Raw genomic sequence first — 24871 nt, forward strand, 5'->3', positions numbered from 1 at the left:
GGAGAGGACATTCTGAAGAAGGTCTGACCCACCTTCTGGGGGCATCTTCTTGGCTGGAGCAGCTGGAGGGGGCAATGGCACGAGGCTGGTGACACGGAAGCCGGCGGGGAGGGTCTCAGCAGAGCCACTGAGGAGGTTGATGCTGTGCACATCCCGTGGGCGGAAGCGCTTGCGCCAGGACGGCGTCCGACGGAAGGTTTTGTCATCACCCTGCAGGGAACAGTGTGTGACAGGCCTGGGGTCAGTGCCAGCAGCACCTCCTGCCCCTGTGAGACACCAGCTAACAGGGGTATGCCTGTCCTTGGTGACCAGATCTAGAAAAGTGTGGGATCAAACTGGGCCAAGGGCATAGGACATCTTGCTGGGATCCCATGGCATTGGCTTTACCCTTTCCAGCTCACCTGTCTCTTTACAGCCTGCCTGCAAAGATGCCTTGGAGACATCAACACAGAAGTCCCAGTAAAGATTCCAAGGGATGCTGGGCTCACAGCAGAGGAGCTCCAGCCCTCAGAGCACCTCCTCTGGGCTCTGTGCAGCAGCTCCAGGTCCTTCCTGTGCTGGAAGCCCAGAGCTGGAGGCAGCTCTGCAGGAGGGGTCTCAGCTGAGTGGGGTACAGGGGCAGAACCCCCAGGCTGGGGATTAGCCCAGCACATAGAGGGTTCTGGGCTGCCAGAGCACAGGGCTGGGGCACGTTGAGCTTCTCATTCACCAACACCCCCATGTCCTTCTCCAGTCACACAGGACTTGGACAGGTTTGGCACTCACATCATCCAGCCTCCGGTCCGTGCCCAAGGCGAGCAGGTTGTTGAACTCCCTCTCCAGCACTTGTCGAGCCTGCAATTAACCAAAAAATGATGATTCCACATCAGTGGGGAACATGCTTCCAGCCCGAAGTCCCATCCTAGGAAAGCCTGAGCTTGACAGACATACCCCCTGTGCCATAGGAGTGCTCTGCTTTGAAAGGCAGAGCTGAGTGGGTGACACCAGTGCAGTCACACCACAGCCACATCGCACATTGGCCACTCTCCTCCCAAATCCCCCAAGGATACTGCTCCTACCTGGGTGTTCTGGGTGGGGATCTGCAGCACAAGGGCCAGGCTGTTGTGGTCAAAGTTCTCATCGAGGGCCAGCAGGGCCCCGTGCACGCCACTCTCCACCAGGTTGTTCCCGTACTCGCGCAGCCCGATGGACTGGATCCAGTGAATGACCTGGTCATTGGTCCACACCAACACATCTGCACGACAGCAAGGCCATGGCTCAGGGCCACCTCACACCACACTCGTGGCTCTGAGAAGATCTGGGAATGTCCTGAGGCCCTCTCCCTTTGCCCCAAGAATATCCTGGGACTCTCCTTTCCAATCCAGCAGGAAAACCAGGAGCTCAAGTGCCACAAACAGCTCAGTTCAATTTACCAAGCTCAAAGCTGAAATAACAGGCAGAAAACAACTGTGAAAATTAATCCTAAGAATCCACGGCTGCTAATGTAATTAGGGGCATTATCAATAATGAGATGTAATCCAAACAGCAGCCAGATTCACAGGCAATCTCAGGACAGTGATGAAGAAAGGGAGGCTGAGCAAGCTGGGGATGTCCTCAGCAGTGAAAAGGGCAGAGATCATGAGATGCTCAGGCTGCATCTTTGTTTTCCCCTCCACCCTCCTCATGCCTGCCTGGGATCAGCTGATAAAGGCACTTGGAGCAGCAGAAAGGCCCCTCAGGAGAACAGCCCTGTGGGCTCAGAAATAATGGGTTAAAAACAAAAGATAGAAAAGAGACCAGCCCTGGGTATCTCCTGGGAAGTTTCTGTTCTGTTCTAGAGCTGGACAGGGGGTGCTGACCTTTGATTTCATGCTGGGTCTCCTCTCTCCTCCTCTCGAGCTCTTTGCGGTCGTAGTTGAGCCTCTTGAGGCACATGATGCCATACTGGAGGCTGGTGCTGCAACAACATGGGGGGACACAAGGGGTCACCCAGCCCTCTGGACACACGGGACAGCAGGGACCCACCTCTCTGCCTGCTCCCCATGTGCCCAAAGGCTGCTTCAGGCCAGGGATGGGTCAGGACAGACACAACCCAGAGCTGGCAAATGGGGAGTGTCCCTCCCTTCCATGGCAATTCCCCACTCCATCAGTTTGAGCCTGTGAACACACAGATCCAAACAATCTTGATGCTTGGGGCTGCAGAGGAAAGAGGGAACCAGCTCGTGGAGGATGCTTCAGGCTGAAGGGCCCACCCCTGGAGGTGACCTGGCCCATGGGTCAAGGCAGGCAGGGGGAATCCCACGGCAGAGTTAGATCCTAGTGTTGGAGCCATGGCTGGGATGGCACAAGTCTTTTCCCACTGGGCTGCTGGCAGACAGCAGTGGGGGCACCAGCTGGGATGAGCCTGAAGTTTTGCCCATGGTTTGCTTCACAGCCAGGAGAAGGCCTGATCCTCTGCAATTCTGCAGCAGGGAGTGAGGTGAGGGAGAACTTCTGCCCATAAGACCTGTCCCAGCTCAGGGCGGCGAGTCCAGCCCAGAAGAGACATCCAAGGCTGCCCAAGACAGGGAGAATCCCTCACATTTCCCCCTTCTGTGCCCCATGTGCACGCCAGGAGCTCCAGGGGCCAGGACCCACCGGTGGAAGCTGTCCACCATCTTCAGGTGCACTCGTAGGTCCTTCTTGGTGAGGTGGTCGAGCATCCGCGCGTCCACCAGGCACTCCATGAAGTAGCTGCGGTACTGGGGCAGCCCCAGGCTGGGCAGCCACTCGTTCCCAATCCACTCGTGGTTCATGTCCCCATAGGCCAGTGTCTGCACAGAAGCACATGGAGAAGCTGGGGAGAACCCATGGCTTGCTGGAGCTATGGAGTCCCAGGGGATCAGTGGGAACCCAGCAGGGTCACTGTATTGAGGCTAAACCAGGCCAGAGGATTCAGCCCTGGGTGCTACTGAGGGAGCTGGAGGGAACAGTCCTGTTGGCCATGGTCTGTGTCCTGCTCATGTCCTCCCAGGAGACAAAGCAGTAGCGAAAAATAATGGCAAGGGATAACTGTACTTTATGAGCAGCTGCCTCTGGAAAATGCACATTCATTGAAAGATGAAACAACTGAGAAGCAGGTTCCAGTGCATTCCCAACTGATTTTTAAGAGTCTCTACTTTAAGAATCTCTACTTTATGACTTCAAAACAAAACGAAACAAAAGGTCAGTTTTGGGAAAAAAACCATTCACTTCTGCTGCAAACAGATTTTGGGTCCAAAAATGAATTAAAATCCACCAGAAGAAAAGTAAAACATTTGAGAGGGATAGAACCAGAGAGATGGATCCAAGCAGGACTATTTCCTCCCACCTTTTGGGTCACAAAAACCATCTGAATGGACTTGGGGTTACAAAATAGGTGAAAAGTAAATGTGCAGCTGTAATCCTGCCTGCATGCAGGGTGGTCACACAGCTGGGGGCTCTTAACACAGGCTCTGGATCTCACAAAGGTCCCAAGAAAAGCCACTGCCTAGAGCAGAGAAGGGCCCAGGAGGACATCCTGTACCTGAGATATAGCTCAGAGGAGCAGCCACAGGGTGTAGGAAAAGCCTCCAAAGCCTTGGTGAACATCAATGCCCCAAACATCCCCTGGGATGTTCATCTCCCCCTCCCAACCACCCCATGCACCCATGCACGTGGACAAGGGGGCCCAGGGACCTCACCTGTGCCCAGCTGCCTTCCTCTGTGTCCTACGTGTGACACGCAGCATGTCAACAGAAAGGACAGTGAAGTCAGCACCTGGTGGCCCTGCTCAGGGACAGGGCCTGCCACATGCACTGAGCATGGGACCCTCAGCACAGAGGGACAAGGAGGGAACAGGGCTCACTCTTAGGTCCCCATGGTGCTGGGGACACCCCGAGCCTGCTGGGCCTGGTTCCCACCCCATCTCTAACCAAGAATACAGGATGGAGAGGAGGAGAAGGAGAAGGAGAAGGAGAAGGAGAAGGAGAAGGAGAAGGAGAAGGAGATAGGATGAGGCTTGGGCTGGAGATGGCACCGACGCTGGGGCTCATTCATCTTCTCTGGGAGACACAGAATTCTTAGGTCCCCCCAGGTCAGATGGATGAAAGAGAATTAAGCTTCAGTACATTTGTCACAACCTGCAGGGGACTGCCCAAGCCAATTTGCTGATTTTGTAGCTATTTCCTCCTTTGCCAACTTGTGCTGGTTTTCCTCAGACTCACAGAACCTGCCAAAGCACAGGGGCACATCCCTGCTATTCAACAAATCTTTAATAAAATGCCTATTTCAGAGAACCCCAGACTAGTTTGGATTGGAAGGGACCTTAGAGCTCATCCTATCCCTCCCCTGCCATGGGCAGGGACACCTTCCACTATCTAAGCATGTGCCAGCCTGGCCTTGGACACACAATTCCCACACAAATCCAGAATGCTGCCCTGCTCTGACACAGATAGATGGTGATCAGGCTGCAGAGAAGGAAGAAGCCAGAGCTTTTGGGAGAAGGGACACATCCTTGCAAGGGACCCCAGGCTGTCAGCCAGTGGCAGAGACACACAGTGGGGACAATATTTGGATGTGCTGATGTCAGTGAGGGAATTAGACCATGACTTGAGTGCAGAATGACTTGGGGATCTTGTGTTATGAGATCAGTCCTCGGTTTTGTCTTTAACTCCCAAACAGCCAGGCTGCTCTGGAAACCCAGTGAAATCATTTAAGGAAAAAAAAATGATGTTGTTTAAGCTATTTTTAGAAATTTCTGGGACACTAAAGGTTGAAAGAGGGTTTCTAAAGAGCTGCAGGGTGCTGGCCAAGAGTTAACATGTGAGGGATCCCCCTCCCTCTGGGTAACACACCTGGAGCTGCTGGGACCCTGACCCCCTGGGGCTGCCCAGCCTCACCGTCTTGGTGGACGTTGCCATGTTCTCCATCTCCTCATGGGTGACCCAGACATTTCCAGAGGACTGCAGAGACAAGAGCACAGGGGTCAGAGCAAACACCACGTGAAATGTGGCCTCAGTTCACAACCACCATGGAGTCATGAAACCACAGAATTATTAAGGCTGAAATATCAAGTCCAACCCTCAACCCAGCACCACCACTGTGCTCAGCACTAAACCACATCCTCAAGTGCAGCATCCACCACCTTCCAGGGATGGTGACCCACCATTGCCCTGGGCAGTTGTGCCAGGGTCTGACCACCCTTTCCATTAAGAAATTTCTCCCAATATCCAACCTGAACCTCCCCTGGCACAGCTTGGTGCTGTTTCCTCCTGTCCTGTCCCTGTTCCCTGGGAGCAGAGCCTGATTCCCACCTGTCAAGGAGTTGTGCAGAGCCAGAAGATCCTCTCTGAGCCTCCTTTTCTCCAGGCTGAGCCACCCCAGTTCCCTCAGCTGCTCCTGGTGCTCCAGACCCTTCCCCAGCTCTGTTCCCTTGCCTGGACATGTTTCAGCCCCTCCAGGTCTCTGTTGTCATGAAGTGCCCAGAAATCCCCAGGATTCTAGGTGTGACCCCAGCAGTGCCAGGGGTCAGGGAGTGCCCTGGGCCTGCTGGGACAGCCCAGATGCCCTTGGCTTTTTTGCCCACCTGAGCTCACCTGGGCTCATGGCCAGCCTCTGTTAGCACCAACTATGCTGGAACCAAGCTGGCTCAGGCTGGTGGAGGATCAGACCACCCTGTGCTTGGAGCTGTCCTGGGGACACCCCACATCCTTGCAGCTCAGCCTGGTGACACCCCACTGCCTGACTGGACCCTGGGCTGTCCATGCAGCCACAGAGAGCAGAGCAAGAGAGAGCAGAGCCTTCATTCATTTCCCTTTCCACTTTAGTGTGATGCTCAAGGAGCCTGCAGGCCTAGCCCCATCAGCTATGACCCCAGACACAGCCATCTGAGCAGGACACAGCAGCCTTCCTTCTGCCAGCTGCAAGTCTACAGATGTGTCTTGGCATTGCCTCCTCACCATTAACCCCTCGAGGCCTTTGGGGATGGGCAAAAGACACAATCCCTCCATTCTACCCAGGACAGGGATCTGCACTTGCTCTGAGTTGCCTCAGGAATTTTAGATAGAGAAGGCTTGTATTGAAATTATTGAGAAGGAGGCTGTGTGCAACCAAGCTAGCCCTGTATATCAGGAATGTTTGGATTTCTGCTCTTTGATGGAGTTTTATCCTCCCCAGAGCAGCCAGGCCCTGAGCTCTGCTCTTTGCAGGGTCAGCCTCCTGCTGACAACCCCAGGTGAGTGGCAGGAGCCTGGGAACTGGAAAGAGCTTCATGCTTCCAGCTGGGGCTGACTTTGTGCTGGTGGACAGGTGTCCAGTGGTTTAACCACTCCAACAGGGAACATCACCCCCTTGGCCACGAGTGCCAAGTGGTCTCAAGGGAAAGGAGGGAAGGGAACACAGTGCTGAGTCCCTGGAGGGGTGTGGGGTGCAGGGAGCACAGTGCTGGTCCCTGGAAACTCTGGGGGTGCACTGAGCACAGTGCTGGTCCTTGGGGGCTCTATAGGGTGCAGTGAGCACAGTGCTGGTCCATGGGCTCTCTATAGGGTGCAGGGAGCACAGTGCCGGTCCCTGGGGGCTCTATAGGGTGCAGTGAGCACAGTGCTGGTTCCTGGGGGCTCTATAGGGTGCAGGGAGCACAGTGCTGGTCCCTGGGCTCTCTATAGGGTGCAGTGAACACAGTGCTGGTCCCCGGGCTCTCTATAGGGTGCAGGGAGCACAGTGCCGGTCCCTGGGGGCTCTATAGGTTGCAGGGAGCACAGTGCTGGTCCTTGGGGGCTCTATAGGGTGCAGGGAGCACAGTGCTGGTCCCCGGGCTCTCTATAGGGTGCAGTGAGCAGAGTGCTGGTCCATGGGCTCTCTATAGGGTGCAGTAAGCACAGTGCTGGTCCCTGGGCTCTCTATAGGGTGCAGTGAGCACAGTGCTGGTCCCTGGGGGCTCTATAGGGTGCAGGGAGCACAGTGCTGGTCCTTGGGGGCTCTATAGGGTGCAGGGAGCACAGTGCCGGTCCCTGGGGGCTCTATAGGGTGCAGTAAGCACAGTGCTGGTCCCTGGGGGCTCTATAGGTTGCAGGGAGCACAGTGGTGGTCCTTGGGGGCTCTATAGGGTGCAGTGAGCACAGTGCTGGTCCCTGGGGGCTCTATAGGTTGCAGGGAGCACAGTGGTGGTCCTTGGGGGCTCTATAGGGTGCAGTGAGCACAGTGCTGGTCCCTGGGGGCTCTATAGGTTGCAGGGAGCACAGTGCTGGTCCCTGGGCTCTCTATAGGGTGCAGTGAGCACAGTGCTGGTCCCTGGGGGCTCTATAGGGTGCAGTAAGCACAGTGCTGGTCCCTGGGCTCTCTATAGGGTGCAGTGAGCACAGTGCTGGTCCCTGGGGGCTCTATAGGGTGCAGTGAGCACAGTGCTGGTCCCTGGGGGCTCTATAGGGTGCAGTAAGCACAGTGCTGGTCCCTGGGCTCTCTATAGGGTGCAGTGAGCACAGTGCTGGTCCCTGGGGGCTCTATAGGGTGCAGTGAGCACAGTGCTGGTCCCTGGGGGCTCTATAGGTTGCAGGGAGCACAGTGCTGGTCCCTGGGGGCTCTATAGGGTGCAGTGAGCACAGTGCTGGTCCCTGGGGGCTCTATAGGGTGCAGTGAGCACAGTGCTGGTCCCTGGGGGCTCTATAGGTTGCAGGGAGCACAGTGCTGGTCCCCGGGCTCTCTATAGGGCGCTGCAGCACTCACCGTGCGGGATGTGGGCGGTGCCGAGGGGCTGGTCAGTGACACCATTTCCTGGATGGCCAGGCGCAGCTTCAGGCGGTGCAGGGCGTTGCTGATGCCGATCTCCCGCTGGATCTCGGTGTCCGACAGCGCTGACATAATGGCCCCGCTCTTGACGTTGGCCCGGCACGCGGCCACGTACCAGGCTGGCATCCCCACCCAGAGCTGGGGACAGGGACAGCCGTGACTGCCTGGCACTGCCACCCTGGCTCCTGCACCGGGGCAAGGCTCCCTCTCTACAGCCCGGTATTGAACAATGTCCATGTGGGATTCTGGGCTCGGTTGTACCTTGCCGAGGTGGCCCAGCATCCCTGTGCCTGATGGGCACAGCACAGGGAGTGAGCACCCATGAAGCTTTTCATAGAATCGTATTAAGGTTGGAAAAGCTCTCTAAGATCAGTTCCAAGCATTCTCCCAGCACTGCTTCATACACAACTTACCCATGTCCCAAGAGCAACACTGACACATCTCTTGAACACCTCAAGGGATGGTGACCCCACCACTGCCCTGGGCAGTTGTGCCAGGGCCTGATCATCCTCTCACTGAAGAACTTTTCTCCAGTATCCTGCCTGAGCCTCCTCTGGCACAGCTTGAGGCCGTTCCCTCTCTTCCCATCCCTGTTCCCTGGGAGCAGAGCCCAATCCCTCCTGGCTATCCCCTCCTCTCAGGGAGCTGTGCAGAGCCAGAAGGTCCCCCCTGAGCCTCCTTTTCTCCAGACTGAGCCCCCCAGCTCCCTCAGCCAGTCCTCATCACACTTGTGCTCAAACCCAAAGCTCTATTCCAACTACAACTGCACAGGCTCTGTGAGGGATCTCTCCTCTCCCAGGATTTGCAGGCCCCAGTCATGTGCATGGACCAAGCATGGTGGGACATGGTGGCACACACAGACCTGTGGGGACAGAATGGGGGCAACCCATGGGCACACACCTCCAGCCAGGACACAACAGTGGGCCCATCCCAATGGGCAAAGGGCAATCCTTTCCTCCGAGCCTCTTCCAGGAGCTCATGCCTGCAGGAACAGAAGCAGAGGAGTGACTTCTGGGGGGCTTGTGTGGAAGGGAGAGTTCTTGGAAGGGAAGAGACCCTGGCAGTAGGGAGCAGCTGGAGAGAAATGTGTGAAGGAAGTAACAAGGCCCAAGGGAGGGTGAAGAAGGGAAGATTTCCCAGCAGTTCCTAGTCCTGTGCCATGGCTTCCCAGCAGAGCAGTTTCTTGCTGGGGTAGGGAAGGAAGTTCACTCACTTCTTCCGCAGGCGCCGATCCTTCTCAGCCTGAGCCCCCAGCTTGCCCAGTCCCAGTGGGTCCTGGATGCCCCCCTCCACATCAGTCAGCAGCACTGTTGGGCAAGCAAGACACCCTCAGATCTGTGTGATGTTCCTGGGTCAGTGTGACCTCCCCAGGGCCAGTGTGGGCATTCTCACCATCCCCACAGTGACAGCACAGGAGGTGACAGTCTCCCTCTGCAACCCTTCCCCATGGCACCCTTGCATCCCTGGGAAGCCCAGGCAGACCCCCTTCTGCCATCCCTCCTATTTCCAAATCTCAGAACCCCAAAGTCACAGAACAATCCCTTCTGGAGGGGACCCAGAAAGATCACTGAGTCCAACAATGCTCAACATGGAAGCAGTAAAGGATTTAGGAGCTGAAAACTAGCTCCTACCAAAAGGCTCTGCAAAATCCATGGGGAGGGAAGTAGATTTGGGGATATTAAAGATGAGATACATTGACAGGAGGTCACTGTCCACATCCAGCTGACAGAGCATTAAGGTGACTCCATACTCAGGCCAGAGAGGCCAAGGGGAAAAAACACCAAGCTCCAACTTCCCTAAAGCTGCCACGGCCCCAACATCCCCAAACCAGCAGGGGTGCCCCTGCCCCTCCCTGACACCCCAAAAGCACCCCAGTAGCAGACAGAGCCAGAAGGTGTGGAGAGCCTGGCACAGACAGGGACAGGGCTGCTCACGGACCCTGCCCTGTGGCCCCTTCTCTGCTCAGCTGGATCAAGCGACCCTTCTCTTTCTTCCCAAACAGGCGCCCAATGGAGGATTTGATCCCCTTCCTCTTAGAGCCCTTGTGCAGGGAGTCCTGGCTGCTGCTGGGATTGTTGGCCTGGTCCTCCAGTGAGCTGGGGATGGAGGAGGGAGAGGAAGATCAAAGACTTTAGGTCATTCTTGAGCAGGACACAAGCCATGGCAAACCCCAGCCCACCCACCCCACATGGGCCCCAGGTATATCCTCAAACAACAGAGACACCAAGGGTCTCCACGTACCTCTTGCCATCCTCCTGACTCAGGGCAGGGTGGCCCAGCTTGTCCAGCCTCAGTGTCCTGGGTGAAGATGGTGGAGATGTCTCACACTTGATGGTGGTTTTGTCCTCCCGGCTCTCGTCCCGAGCTGCGGGCGACTGAACAAGTGGAGAGGTCATGAGGTGGGAGGCCAGAGCCCAGCTCCATCCTTGCCCTGCTGCCTGCCTCTCTCTTGCTCCATGGAGGCATGGCCAAAAGAGCCACCAGAGCCCTGGGGCTTTGCCATGCTCCAGGAATGGTCTGAATGAGAGCTCTGGCAATGGTTCCAGATGCCCAAGCGGATGGGGAGGATGTGGCAGTATGGTTGAGATCCTGGGAATGGGGGGTGAGAGGATGCAGCTCCATGGTCCAGGTCAGGGTGTGGGGACAGAAGCTGCTGGCCCTCATTAGAGGGCTCTGAGGAGCACAGATGGGAATGTCCCAAGGACACCCTGTTGCCAGAGGGGAGACAATGTTTGAAGACCCAGTGGCTTTCTGAACCTCCCCATGTCCTGCCAGACCCCCCAGGCTGCCGGCGGGAACAGGTCCAAGCACCTTTCGGGATCCCCATGATCCTCCTGCTGAATCCCTGGGGTCCCCAGCTCCATCCCGCGCCTGCTGCACCCTGACCTGGTGTGGACAAAGCCAGGAGCAGGCTGGAAAAAGGGCTTGGACAAAAACCAACGGGATGGGAGCCACTCACTAGCAGTTTCCTCCGGTGCTTCCTCAAGTCGCTGGGCTGATTGCAAGGGGGAAAGCGAGAGAGACACAGAAAGGGGGGCAGTTAATGGAGCACCCCCCAGAGCAGTCCCGGGGCCAGGCTGCCAGGCTGGAGACAGCAAACACGGGCACCCCCTCGTCCCACCCCTCCAGGACAGCGGGCATCCTTCCCCCCACCCAGGCAGCCCCCCGCAGCCCCGCCTGCGGCTCCTCACCAGCGTCATGATCCCCATGCGGTCCAGGTCCTGCGCGGCGCTGCGGGAGCTCAGCTTGGGCGTGGAACGGCCGCTGAGCGGCGGCGATGAGCTGGCCAGGGACAGGGCTGTCAGCGAAGTGGGGATGGAGGCCCTCTTGCACAGCTGGGTGAGGTTCAGGCCCTCCATGCTGCCACTCGTCACCCGCGTCTCCAGCTCCTCTGCGCGGAGCTCCGTGGACTCCTTCTCCTCCTGGATCATCCTGGGGGAGCAGCAGGGCTCAGGGCTCCTGGCTCCCCAGCAGGACACAGTCCCCACAGGACCTCTGTCCTGGGGAAATGCACCTTGGTGCTGTGCCTCAGCCCCTGATTTCCAGGAACGGCAGCAAGATCTATCAGATCCATAAAAAACAGAGATGAGACACACCCTGTTTCCATTTAATATCCATGGAGAACGTTTTATAAAATAATGGTAAGTTTGAAATAATGACCCTCTGAGCCAGCACTGGGGCAGCTGAGGGACAGGGAGACATGGCAGGAAGAACCAAGGCCAGTGGCTGGATATTCTGGAGACATTTCCCTGGCTGAAGATGCACCAAGGCCAGTTTAAGGCAGCAGAGCCTCCTAGCTATTTGTTGTCCCCCTGGAGCCTTTTCTGCACAAGGCAGTAGTGGGTTTTGGCCATGGTCATACCTGATCTCTTCGTTGATGGCATCCAGCTGCTCCTGCAGCATCATGGCCAATGTCTGGGCATCTGAGTGCCCACCAGGAGAGAGCACATCCATGGAGCTGAACAGCGTCTCGCGGTCATCCTCATCCACATCAGAGATGTCGGGGTCGCTGTCAAAGGCATGAGGCCCCGTGGCCAGGACCCCACCTGCCTGGGCTTGCTCCCAGTCCTGGGGGAACAAGGGCCACAGTCGTAACACAGCATTCCCACGTCTCCAAAAGCCAGGCTGGTGACCTTCATGCAGGAATTCCACCTCAACACGACCCCAACAGGAAACCCTTCCGATGTTCCCCCATCAATGGGCCAGGGAAAGAAACTGCCCCATGTCTCCAGATCCCACCCTAATCCCAGGATGCAGGGCAGGAGCAGACCCAGGGCTGCACAGGATTTACCTTGGCTGGCTCCTCTCTCCGAGCACCGAATCGTCCCTTCTGTGGCCGGGCCAGCCCTGGAGCTGCTCCAAAGGGCTCGGCGGGGCCGTGCACCACAGCTCCCAGTGGGAAGCGCAGGTCGCTGGCACTGCCCATGTGAGACCTGGCAAGAGAGAGCCCTGTGGGGGACTGTTCTCTGTGCAGGACTCCCTCCCCCTCAGGCTGCTCCCCTTGCAGCCCGGGCTTCTTGGGCAGAGGAGGAGGGGTGGAAGGAGGAGGGGACCACTGCAGGATGCCCATTCCAGAGATCTGCCTGCTTGGCATGAAAGGCTGCAAATTCAGGCTCTGGAAAAAGCCCCTGCAGGGGACCTGGAAATGCACTCGCAGAATCACTCACAGTATCATTGAATCACAGAATATCTTGAGCTGGAAGGGACCCCCATAATCAAGTCCAACTCCTGGTCCTGCCCAGACCCCCCAACAATCCCACCCTGTGCATCCCTGGCAGTGCTGTCCAAACTCTCCTGCAGCTCTGGCAGCCTCAGGGCTGTGCCCATTCCCTGGGGAGCCTGGGCAGTGCCAGCACCCTCTGGGGGAAGAACCTTTCTTGGTAGTATCCAGCCTGAGCCTGCCCTGGCACAGCTGCTCCCTGGGTCCTGTCCCTAATCAAAGAGATCACCTGCAGCCTCTGGTGACCTCTGACCTCAGGAGACTCCCAACTTTCCCAGACTGTCAGAAGTTCAGCCCTGGGCCTTCCCCTGTTGCTCCCTCTCCTTTCTCTGTGCACCCATGGGGGTACCCAGCCAGGTCTGCCCAAACCCCCTGCACTGGGGGGCTGCTGTGGAGCCAAGGCAGAACAGGCCCCTCCTGCCCCTCTCCAGAGCAGCTGGAATCTCCCAACACAACCTGTGTCTTCTCCATCTCCACGTACCCAACAGGAGGCAGCCAGGGAGCTCTTCTCCTTTTTATGTTTATTCCAACATTTTCATGAAAAAGTACCCTGATGAGGGTTGGTCTTTTTTCCCAGGCAGTGAGTGACAGCATGAGGTTAAATGGCCTCAAGGGGAGGTTTAGGTTGGATATTGGGAAAACTTTCTTAATGGAAAGGGTGGTCAGGACCCAGCACAGGCTGCCCAGGGCAGTGGTGGAGTTCCCATCCCTAGAAGTGTTCAAAAAATGTTAGATGTGGCACTTTGTGATGTGATTTAGTGGGAATGTTGGTATTGGGTGAAGGTTGGACTTGATGACCTTGGAGAACTTTTCCAACCTTAAAGACTCTGTGGCTTCAATGAATAAAATTCCACTTGAAACATCTCCCAGGTGAGAGGACATGAGCATTGCTGGAATCTCCCAGTAGGAACCAGATGGGACTTCTTCACCCTCCTCCTCCCTGCCAGGACTGGTGCTTGGGACCTGGTGAGTCCCATACAGGCAGAGCAAGGCAGCAGCTGGACACAAGGACACTGAGCCACCCGTGGTGCTCATTCCATGTCTCCTCTGTGCCTGGTTGTTCCTCTTGGCCCTGAAGACCCAACCATGGAGCTGAGCAAAGCACCTTCCTGGGCACAGGGTGATTACCCCCCCTGCCCTCACACAGTGCTACTGGAGACTCGAGGTTCGTTTAGTTTAAGGTGAATTTAAGATGATAAAAGCAGCAGCCCCAGGCAGATTGTGGTTTGCCACCATGGTGGGCCTGGTTTGCAGTGCAGATACAGGCCTGGAGATAATGGCAGCAGCATGGCTGGGCCAGCCTGGTGTGTCAAAGGCACAACCCAACTTTCAGGGATTTCAGAGCTACTGACAAGCTGCTGCCCAGCTAAAACCAGATAAAAATACCTTAGACAAAAGCTGACATTTCAGTTGGGGGCTCATTCTGCAACTCAAGATTTCTACTCATTTTTCATCTGAGAAATAGAAAAGATCACCAAACTGTCTATCCTGCTCTTACAGACCCATCCAAAGAGGTCCCACACATGCTCCACACTGTGCTCCAGCACTCAGCTCTCCTTCATCCTCACAGGCTCTTCCTCACCCTCCCCATTTCCTCTCTCCATGACAGACACAGGGTCTCCAGGCCTTCTCCTCTCTGCTGACAGATCCAAAGCTGGTTATACCAGCCCTTCCCCATCTTTTCCAGCCTTGCTGAGAGGGAAATTTTCTTCACTGGTTGCTCCCACTGACCCAACGTCCCAGCTTTAAATGAAAGGATGTGGGAGGACCATTGCATTGGAGAAAGAAGGGCTTCATTCTCCTTCGCCTGCAACAGCTCCAAAGCAATTCCTCCTTTTGCACCAACCCATCCCCTGAACTCCACAGGGGAAAAGTCCTTTGGTGAATATCCAGCTCTCAGAGCAAAATAAGTCCTAAGCCATTTGTGCAGAAAAAGAAACAATACCAAATGGTTTCCAAATCTGGGGCCATTCAGTTGGGCTGGTGTTGGGGGTTGAGTGTTTTTCTGTTACTGTGTCAATTGAAAGAATTTTTCCCATTATCATGCCAATGGAGCTGGCCGGGTTACACCCAGGGTGTCTGATGAGTCCAGACAAAAGGGGTGGGTGGGAACGGCTCCCGGAGGGGCCCCTGAGGCTTCCGGGAGGGGACTCGTGTTTCCCGCGCGAGGTGGGAGGAGGACGCCTGGGATCTTCAGCCGCGTGGCTGAGCACAGGAGCGATCACCTCTGCGATCACCTGTCCTGCATCTGCCCCGTTCCAGCCTCCTGCCTCTGCGGACACAGCTGATCCCCCGGACACACACGGTGAGCGAGGAGCCGCCGCCCTCGGTGAGGGTGAGCCCGTTCCCGCCCGGGACCGGCGTGGCCGCTGCCGCCTCACCCCCTCCTGCCTCTGTTCCCGTCTGCCCTCGGCAGATCCGGACTGGGACTAAGCACAGAGACAACGTGCTTGCATCTAAAGGGACTGACACCGAGTTATCTGTTCTGTTCTGTGAGCAATTTTAACAACTGCTGTTGTTTTCTGCTTGTACGGTTAGATATATTAGTAAAAGAGCTGTTATTCCCACCCCCTTATCTCTGCCTCAGAGTCCTTGATTCAAACAATTATAATACTTGGGGGGGGAGTGGAACCAAAGTCTCTATTCCAAGGGGAAACTTCTGCCCTTACTGGCAGACACCTGTCCTTTCAAACCAGGACAGCTGGGCTGTTCTCAAGAGTCTGTGTCCCACCCCAGGACAGACCCACGGTGGGAGAGCATGGCTGGAGCTGACCCTGCTGTGAGGACCCTGCAGGCCAGCATTGAAGCTTGGGGGCACCAGGAACACCCAAAGCCAGCAGCACTTTGGGGTCCCCAAGGCAAACTGCCCCCAAAGCCAGGGGTGCAGGGGTTTGTCCTGGCACTTACCTGCTGTGCACACTCTCCACAAATGTCCCACTCCTGGTCTTGAGCTGATCCACTTCCAGCCTCAGCTTGTCGATCTCGTCAGACAAACGCCGCTGTTTGGGGAGGATGAGACAGGCAGGTGTTGGGCTTGCTCTGCAGAGCTGCCAGGTTTGGGGTAATCCACATCCTTGGCTACTGCCATGTTCACATTCCCTTTACAGATCCCCACCCTAGGTTTAAAGCATCTTGGACACATCAGTAAAGAAACAGCTCATGCAGGCACAGGGAACAAGGGTGCTGGGGAGGGAGGATCAGGACAGACAGACATTGGTGCTCAAGGAATGCTGCTTTGGGAGATGAAGGGAAACAGGTCCCACTTGGATGTTCTGTTCCGCTCCAGACTGCACGTGTGTGCTCTCTTGGCAAGGGATCAGTAGTGAGAGACCTCCCAGCCAAACTTGCTGCTGGCCCTGCCCCTCCTGCTCCCAGCCTCTTCCCCATGGGGAAGCTGTGCCCACTCCCAATGCTGGGAAATGGCAGGGGGAGGCTGCAGATGGACCAGGGAGGGAGGGGAGAAGGGATCTCCTGAGCACAGCAGGATCCAGTCTGGAGGAGAAACAGACTGAGCCAGGGTGGGCAAAGTGCTAGCAGTATCATGCGAGTCCCTGAGCTCTGACCTGCCCAGACCTGAGCAGCCACAGCTGGGAAGCACAAGGAATAAGCACACATCCTCCCTGAAGGCAAGGGGAAAAGCAGCCTCCCTAATCCCCCAAACCATGCATGAGACATGCAGCACATTCCAAAAGCTCCCACTGCTCCAAAAAGCAACATCCCTCCAGCTTTCTGGCAAGGCTGCTAGGGGTTCATGCAGATGATACTGAGATGCTTTATCTGAGAGCAGGGTGTGAAGATCTATGGGGCCTCTGCAAGCTGGGCACAGGGCAGATGGCCCCCACAAGTCTGAGACAGCCTCAGGGGCCAAGGGGACATGGCTGCCTGAGCCATCCTGTATGCAGGACTGAAGCCACCCCAGTGTCCCCAGTGGGTCAGGGATGGAGAAGTGTGACACAGAGATGGGGCCCAACATGCCTGGCAGGGAACTGTCCCGGGGCTCACTGGGGAGGGGGGTGGCAGCCTCCATCCAGCTACTGCGTGGGTGAGTGTGTGGCCTCCTGCTGCCAGGTGCTCTGGGATCCCAGCTCCTCCCAAACTGGGCTGTTTTAGGAGAAGTAAGTGCTCCCAGCCAGGGGCTGGGAGTGAGGCAATGCCATCACTGGGTCAGGTCCCTGCATCCACATTTACCTTGTCATGCTGGTGTTCCTCTATCTGCTTTTGGGTATTTTCCAGCTCTTGTAATAATGTATTCTTTAAGAAAAACCAAAGAAAATAAAAAGGAACAAAAATGGGAAAGAAAAAGAGAGACCATTTAGGAAATGGCCATGCAGCCTACCAGGAATGGCCACTGTGGAATCCCTGTGTAGTGAACACCTGGAAAAGGCTCCCTGGGCTATTCCTCACCTGCCTGAGCACAGATCCCCTCTGCAAAGCTCCTGCCTCTCAAGCAGCGTGGCCACAGCTCAACTCCTGCCCTGCCCTGGGGCTGAGCACAGCCATGGAGGGCAATTGGGGATTTGATGGACAGGGCTTGAAGATTAGGAAATATGTCTGAGAGGAGAACAACTCCTCAAGCAGCTGGATCAAGGGGAAAAATGTCCCTTACATCTAAGCTGGAGTAGGAAGGAGGGAAAGGAAATGTGGTTATAGAATTACAGAATCATGGGATTGTTAAGATTGGAAAAGCCCTCTAAGACTGAGCCCAACCATTCCCCCCAGCACTGCTGTGTCCATGGTTAAATCATGGCTCCAAGTGTCACATTCTTCTTTTTGGAACACTTCCAGGGATGGTGACTCCACCACTGTCCTTGGCAGTCTATTCCAATGCTATTCTTTCCCTGAAATTTTTTGTTCCTAATATCGATCTAAACCTTCCCTGGAGAATTTGTAACTGCCTGAACCAGTACTCATTTTTGGTAAGTGCTGGCAGCCAAACAGGATCATTTTTGTGCATGAAAGACCTGGATAAACTCTCAGGATGGGCCAGTGCTGGCACCAGACTGGGGAGCAGGCAATGCCCTTCACAACATGTCACCACTCTGGTCCCTGTTGCTTGCTGGGGTGGGATTGGGACTCATCCCTGCAGGTTGGGTCCTGCTCTTTATCCAGACAAATCTGCTGAACAACTGGACATGCTGGCACAGCCACATTTGACTGGGAACAGAAGGAGCAGAGCAGTGGGGAGGACAGAGCCAGGCCAGGAGGAATCAGCTGGGGGATGCACCTGTGTGCTCTGACTTGCCGAGGACAGGAACCTCAAGGGAACTGAATCACCAAGGCCTCCCACTGGCACTGTGAGTGGGTCTTTGCCTGGAGCCAGCTGCTCCCAGTTAATTCCATTCACACCAAGGCAGCCACAGCTTCAGCTGGCTCCTCCAAGGAAACCCACTTTCCCAGGAGTCAAGTGGGAGATGTTTATGGACACTGCCTGGCTTGGAGAAGGGAAATCAATCTGCACCTGGGGGCAGCAAGGTTTTAAGGCAGTACTTTGGAGGGATGGGCACTGGGGCAAGATGAAAACTGCATTTTTTTCTTGCAAAATGCAGTCGGGATTTGCTCTGACAGCTGAGCACAGGTGGCATTGGAGTTGCACCTAGACACAGGGAGGTGAGGGAATGGAGCAGGACAAATCCTGCTGCTGTGGGAGATGCTGGGGAGGGGATGTCCCTGGGGGAGGTGACCAGAGCAATTCCCTGTGTTCCACCAGCACAGCCGTGTCCTGCATGTTACCATTTCTCCAGCCCTGCACAGGCACTTCCAGCCCTGGGCCACGGCTGGAAGAGGCACAGAGGGGCTGCAGAGCCCTCTGCCCCAGGCACTACCTTCTCCTCCAGGGCTGCCATCCTCTCCTTGAGGTGCAGCTGCAGCCGCTCGTTGGACTCGCTCAGCAGCCGGTCCACGGTGTCCGAGAGCCGCTTGTTGTGCTCCTCGTTCATCTTCTCCCGCTGCCGGGCCTGCGACAGACACAGGGACACCAGTGACACCTGTGTCACATCCAGAGGGGCTCAGTGCCCTCCTGCCATCCTCTGCCCGCTGTGCTGCCAGAGGCTGCCCACCAGGCCCAGCTTTTGGGCACAAATTCACCTCTTACAGCACTGGTTGTACCATCTGTGGTGGCTCTGCTGCTGTCTGCTACCTCTCAGCCAGGGGTGAACAGGAGAGAAAAAGATTCAGGGAGATCGTGCCTGCCTGCCCCTCAAGAAAGCTTCTACTTGCCAGGAATATCCACACTGGGGGCACTTTTAAGACCCCAGTGGATATTGAACCTCTGGATTTTCAAATACCTGTCTTAAGGCAAATCATCTGGGGGCTTCCCAAGGGGCACATCTGTAACGTTACCTGAGTGACCCAAAAAATAGGCATCACAGCCTACTGCATGGACAGCCCAGCCCCTGGCTGAGAAGCACAGAAGCTGAAGAAGGGACTGTGCAGACCAGCACATAGCAGCTCAGTTTCCCTGCCCTTTTCATCCTGATGATCCAGGCTCGGGGGAAGAGCTGCTGGAGCCTCCCCTTCCACTCTGCATTTGGGGTCCCAGCTTGCCCCAGGGGCTGACACTGGGAGAGGTGTGGGTGTGGAATATTAACAGCAAATCTTGGATGCCTGGGAGAGGGGAAATCACAGCAGAGAGTGCCATGAGCTCCTAAGTAATCCTGGATGGGAAAGGATTAACTAGGCTGTTCTCCCATCCTGCTCCTGAACTGCAATCCAGGTATGCCCAGGTCCTCAGGCACCAAGGCAAGGATCAGGACTTACCCTGGCCAGCTCCTGGTTCTTCTCCTCCAGCTGAGTCTCCAGCTGCCGGAGGTGCTCCTCAATGCTCCCGTGCCTCTCTTCTGCCTGGGAAAAGCAGAGCAGCCTTCTCCGATTATATTCCCCAAAGCCATGAGGGCCCTGCTGCATCCTGGTGTCCATCTCTGCATCTGAGTCCTTCCTGGGATGCAGGGCTCTCTCCCACAGCCTGCATCCCTGCCAGGGCTCCCTGTGAGCCCCCTGCTGGCACTGTGACAGGAGCTGGAGGTGTTCTGTGAGTGACTAAACACCATTCCAGAACCCAGGAAGGGCAGGAATGGCCGCATCCATCCTTCCCTCCAGGCCAGCAACCTCCAAAATCCAGCTTGGTGCTTCTTTCTCCTAGAGTGGTCTCACCCAAGCTAAAGGGCATCCACACCGACTGGACCACACCTGCCTTGGAGAAAGGGGCCAAGGGAAGGGAGCAAATCCCACATGTACAGGACACATTGAGGTACCCTTTAAAGGTGGTACCTTGTCCCTGCAGCAGTGGGGACAGCAGGGAAAGAGAGGCCACAGCTGTGAAGGAGAATGGGATGCCTTGGGCTGACAGGGGCTCCACCACTGCAGGGGATCCCAGCTCCTTCCCTGGTCCCAGCACTGCACTCTGGCTCCAGTCCCTGCCCTCCTTCCCCAGTCCCTTCCCTTCCCTCTGGTCTCTGGCATCCCCTCCAGCCCCGGCCCAGCCCTGGCACTTGCCTTGGTGAGCGCAGCAATGCGCTGGGCCAGCTCCGCTTCCACCTCAGGCAGCGTCTCTGCCTTTCTCATGGTCTGCTGCAGCTTCTGCTCTGCCAGCTCCAGCAGCTCCTGCAGGTGCCGAGCCTTCTCCTCGCACTGCGGGACAGCAGCGTGACCGCCCGGCACGTCCCACCCAGCCCCTCCTGCCCCGGCCCGGCCTGGGGGCGCTTTGGCTCCCTTTTGGTACCTGGCGGTGCAGGGACTCCTTGTTGGCCAACTCGTTCTCCAGTTTGTCATTGAGGTCGTGGATGGAAGTGGCCTCTCGTTGGGCTGCCAGGTACCGTTTCTCCAGCGTAGTGATCCTCTCTTCCATGTCCTCCTTCTGTGCCAGGGCCTGAGGAATCGATGGGGCTGTCATATCCTGCTCTGTGGCAGCATTTTGGGGATAACAGGGCTGTGCAGCTCCTTCAAGCCTGGGACACCCCAAGTGCAAGGCGTGTGAAAACCCCCCTTGACACAGAGATGAGGGATAGCAGAATGGGACAGTGAAAAAGGGAGTGTCAAACAATCACAGGAAAACCTTGTAGAGAGGACACAGGTCACTGCCCCAGGTGTGCATCACACCTGAGAGCCTGTCTGTAACTTCAGAGAAGTCCTGCTGGTGGATTTGGGGACAATTTCCCAAAGGCAGTGGCCTTTTCTGGAGAACAGCCTGCACACAGCAGGAGTTCCAATCCCTTCTCAGCCCAGTGGAAGCAGCTGTAAGGTCTCTGCCCCAGGCTGGGCAGTGCAGGGGGACAGGGACTCACCTCTCGGAGGTCCCTCTGGTACTTGCTGCTCATCTCCTCAGATTTGATCAGATCCTTCCTGGCAGTGCCCAGATCCTCCTCCAGCTCGGCCACACTGGCAGCCAAGGCAGAGATTCGCTCCTTGGCCTGGACAACTTCAAAATTCTGCTTCTCTAGGAGCTCCTGCAGCTCCACCACCCGCCCAGCCTCATCATCTGGGTGGACAGAGCCATTGGAGAGACGCTGCAAGGCACGAGAGAGGGATGTGGGTATTGGGATGCTCCAAAGCTCCCAGGCTGTGGCATTGCCTGCAGCCACTGAAAATGGGAATGTGGCCCTGCAGGGCCTCGTTGAGGGGGTGGAAGTGGAGACAGGAGGATCTGGGACCTCCATCAACAGCCTCCACAAGCCAGGGATGGAGCTTCTTACAGGAATGATGGAACAGGGATGGTTGAGGGCTTCCCAGAGCATCTGGTGGAAGGTGTCCCTGCCCATGGTGGGGGTTGGAACAAGATGGCCTTTAAGGGTTCTTCCCATACAAACCATTCTGTGATCTCTGGGTAGCAGAACCCCTTGGAGCACCCAAGCACAAATTCCCCTCACTCAAAAATGTCCTGCATCCATCAGGAAGTGCATTTCCCATGGAGTTGGACCAGGGGAGAGGGAAAAAGGTTTTCAGCACCCTGGAGACAGCACCAGGGAGGTGGGAGAAATGACAGCCTCACGGAGCATGGGCAGAGCAGGGGTTTCCAGGGCTCTCACCTTCCAGGGGAGCTTTGGTGTGGGTTCCTTGGGCTCCCTCTCGTCGCGCTCACCCGCCGTGGGCTCCCGGCTGGAGCCTTGCTGCAGAGCTGCCACCTGATGGGAACAGGCACTCAGCACTGGGACACTGCAGGAGGGGAGGCCACCCCTGCTGCACCCAGGGCTGCACCAGCTTCCTGCCAGAGCCCTGCTTCTGCCTGGGGGGAGCGGGTGAGGAACAGCCCAGAGCTGGCACTGCTGGGGTCACACCTGGGGGCAGCTCTGGGCTCCTCAATTTGGAAAGGACATGGAGGGGCTGGAGTGTGTTCAGGGAAGGGAATGGAGCTGGGGAAGGGTCTGGAGCATCAGGAGTGGCTGGGCGAGCTTGGAGGGCTCAGCCTGGAGAAAAGGAGGCTCAGGAGGGATCTTCTGGTTCTGCACAACTCCCTGTCCTGTGGGAGCAGCCAGGGGATCAGGGTCTGCTCCCACAGGACAGGAGGAAACAGCCTCCAGCTATGCCAGGGGAGGGTCAGGTTGGACATCAGGAATAAAATTTTCCTTGAAAGGGTGGTCAGGCCTTGGCACAACTATTCAGGGCAGTGATGGAGTCACCATCACTGGAAGTGTTCAAAAAAAACTTCAAAAGTGGACATGGAACTTCACAATATTGTTCAGTGGGCATGGGGGTGTTTGGTCAAAGGTTGGAGGCTTTTCCAGCCTTAATGATTCCATAATTCTAAGAGAGAGGAAGTCCCAGGTGCTGGGAAGGCTCAGCACTGAGGGATGTTTTCCTGGTGAGCCCTGGTTTCCAGGGCTCTCTCCCAGCTCATTTCACTGATTTACAGCCAGACAGATTCTGAACCCAGTGCAGCAGGAGCAGGGCATAAAGACTGGCACCATGTCCTGCTCTGACAGGGGAGGATGGAGAATGGTCCCTGCAAGGAAAGGGGCCTGTGAGCCTGGGAAATACCATGACACTTTTCCTGGGAACTGGAAAGAGGAGCAAAATTTGGTTGGCAGATGCTGTAGGAATGTCTCTTTCCTTTTGGGAATAGTGGCTGGGCACAACTTCCAGGAAGGAAAACAGAATTCAAGAACACTTTATCCCTGAAAGAGTCCAAAGGCCAGGTTGGACAGAGCTTGGGGTAACCTGGCTAGTGAAAGGTGTACCTGCCCATGGCAGGGGGTGGAACGAGATGAGCTTTAAGGTTCTTTCCCACCCAAATGAGTCTGGGATTCTGGGATTCTGAGATGACCATGGATGGAGGTTGGGGACAGTGAAGTCCCAACCCCAGGACTCCAGCAGGGAAGAAGATGGGGGATGCAAGATGAGGTGCTTGAAGCAGTGTGGTTTGGGTGTCTGCCAAATCAGGGCAAATCCAAGTCACCCTCAGCCCCCTGAATGATTCAGATTCAGACTGTTTTTGTCAGTGACATGAATTCCAAACGGAAAACCACAGAGAAATGTCACCTGTGAGACAAAACGGTTTTCAGAATCTTTACAAGGTTTCATTAAATGCAGACAAACCTTCAAGTAAACAGCAATTTTAGAACAAAAGCTTTACATCAAACTCGACTGAATGCAAATAGCACAGGAGCTCCCAAAGGTGATGGAGAGCGCTCCCAGCCCCGTGGGTGTCCAGGAACCTCCTACCTGCCGATGGGCGTCCACGAGCTGCTCCTCCAAGGTGGCCACTCGCTCCAAGGCTGCTCGCAGCCGCTCCCTCACCTGCAGGTGAGGGAAACAATGGGGAAAATGGGCTGTTATTTAACCAGGATGGGGATGTCCAGGATTTAGGCACACTCCCAGGCCTGTTGGTTGGGCTAATACCCAGGCTCAGGTGGATTCACAGGTTTAGGATCATCCAGCCCATAACAGAGGGGGGTGAGACTGTGTTGGAGACAACGGGCTGGGCCAATTCTTAGAGATCTATGGCCAGAATAGCCTGGAGAGGTGCTTGAAGTGAATGAATGAGGAGGAGCAGCGAAGAATGACCCAGGGTGCCAGTTGCCACCACCTCAAGAGTGACCTGGGGGAGTTTTCTGTCCCTGACAGCCTCAAACCCAGAGGATCCACTGGGCAGCTCCAGCAGTTCCTCAATGCAGCTTTGGGATATCCAAGACTTCCCTGCTGAGGGTTCCCATGTCACCTTAACAATGCAAAGTTAAGCAGGGAGGAGTGGAGGGTTGGGAGAAGGAGCTCTGAACAGGAGAGGTCCCAGCAGCTTTCCCACCTTTTCATCCAGCGCCTTGTGATGCTCAAAGAGTGACTTGAGTGCCTTGAGCACCTCAACTTCACTGGACACCCCGGATGGCGACTGGGCCTGGCGCTTGACCACGGTCATCCTGAGGGAGCGCTCATGGCGTGACACCAGGCACTCCAGGTGCTCCAGCAGGAGCTGCAGGGACACGAGAGGGGGGCTGTCACTGCCAGGATGGGCCAGCAGCTCCTGGTGTCCCACAGTTCCCAGGACTGAGGCCTGCCAGCAGGGCCCCCAGGCTTACCCGGGTGTTGTTGCGCTCTGCTTTCAGCTCTGAGATCTCCTCCTCCCTCTCTAGGAGCTGCTCCCGGCAGGCGCTGAGCTCCCGCGTCAGCGTGGCAAACTCCTGCAGAGACCAGGGCACTGAGCAGGGACACGCCTGGCATGGTCCAGCCCCACTGCTGGACCTCCAGCACAGCATTTCCCATCCACACCCAACCAGGGCAACGCTGTGGGGAATGTGGAGAGGCACAGCCAGGCCAGGAGGGGATTTTTTTCCTGGCTTCCCTCGTGTTTTGGACAAGGAGAACACAGCAGCTCAAGATTTATCCCACTTGGTTTGATGTCCAATGACACAAGAAACTGCTCTACAGCTGCAGAGGTGGTTGATGGCATTTAAAGCATCCCAGCCAAGACCACCAGCATGTTTCCATTCCCACTGTCCCCTGGATGCAGCTCCCACCTTGGAGCATCCCACCAGGCTAAATCTCACCACAAAGCCACAGCAGTCAGGATGAGTCCCCTGGCCTCAGCTGGCCTCTGCCATGGTCTCAGGACCTGGAGTCACCCAAAATTTTCTTCCAAAAGAAAGAGGTTGCTGCCTCAGTCCAGCAGGTGGAGCCCCAGTGAGCTGCATATGGGGCACCCCCAGGGCCTGAGTCCCAGCTGAGAGGGATGGGGCACAGCAGGAGCTATGCCAGGTGCCCCAGCTCTGGCTGCTGCTACCGCTCCCTCCAGGAGTGCCAGCAAGGAAAAGCCATGCCCAGAGCAATGCCAAAGGAATGCTGTACACCCAGCACATCCCTTGAGACAGGATGAAAACTAAATCACACTTGTGGCTGTGTGAGAGGGGAAGGGAAACTCGCTTTTAAGTCCCTCGAATGCAGGAGGGTTTTCTTCCCCCTTAAAAA

At 56.2% G+C, this 24871-nt stretch overlaps 1 protein-coding gene across 1 annotated transcript in view; it reads right to left on the reverse strand.

Moving 5' to 3' along the window:
- Positions 1 to 24871, reverse strand: part of PPFIA4 (PTPRF interacting protein alpha 4) — a 35710-nt gene that overhangs the window by 2635 nt on the left and 8204 nt on the right. Inside the window, 27 exon segments of the mRNA XM_079327332.1 lie at positions 33 to 210; positions 766 to 834; positions 1059 to 1234; positions 1839 to 1936; positions 2617 to 2792; positions 3681 to 3707; positions 4878 to 4940; positions 7699 to 7899; positions 8662 to 8743; positions 8975 to 9068; positions 9700 to 9857; positions 10003 to 10136; positions 10721 to 10756; positions 10953 to 11193; positions 11624 to 11829; positions 12053 to 12194; positions 15389 to 15480; positions 16670 to 16732; positions 18304 to 18435; positions 19238 to 19317; positions 19969 to 20107; positions 20199 to 20345; positions 20761 to 20982; positions 21502 to 21597; positions 23135 to 23209; positions 23715 to 23879; positions 23986 to 24087. Coding sequence (XP_079183458.1) covers positions 33 to 210; positions 766 to 834; positions 1059 to 1234; positions 1839 to 1936; positions 2617 to 2792; positions 3681 to 3707; positions 4878 to 4940; positions 7699 to 7899; positions 8662 to 8743; positions 8975 to 9068; positions 9700 to 9857; positions 10003 to 10136; positions 10721 to 10756; positions 10953 to 11193; positions 11624 to 11829; positions 12053 to 12194; positions 15389 to 15480; positions 16670 to 16732; positions 18304 to 18435; positions 19238 to 19317; positions 19969 to 20107; positions 20199 to 20345; positions 20761 to 20982; positions 21502 to 21597; positions 23135 to 23209; positions 23715 to 23879; positions 23986 to 24087 — 3394 coding nt within the window.

The sequence above is a fragment of the Erithacus rubecula genome, assembly GCF_903797595.1.
Source record: "Erithacus rubecula genome assembly, chromosome: 26".
NCBI lineage: Eukaryota > Metazoa > Chordata > Aves > Passeriformes > Muscicapidae > Erithacus > Erithacus rubecula.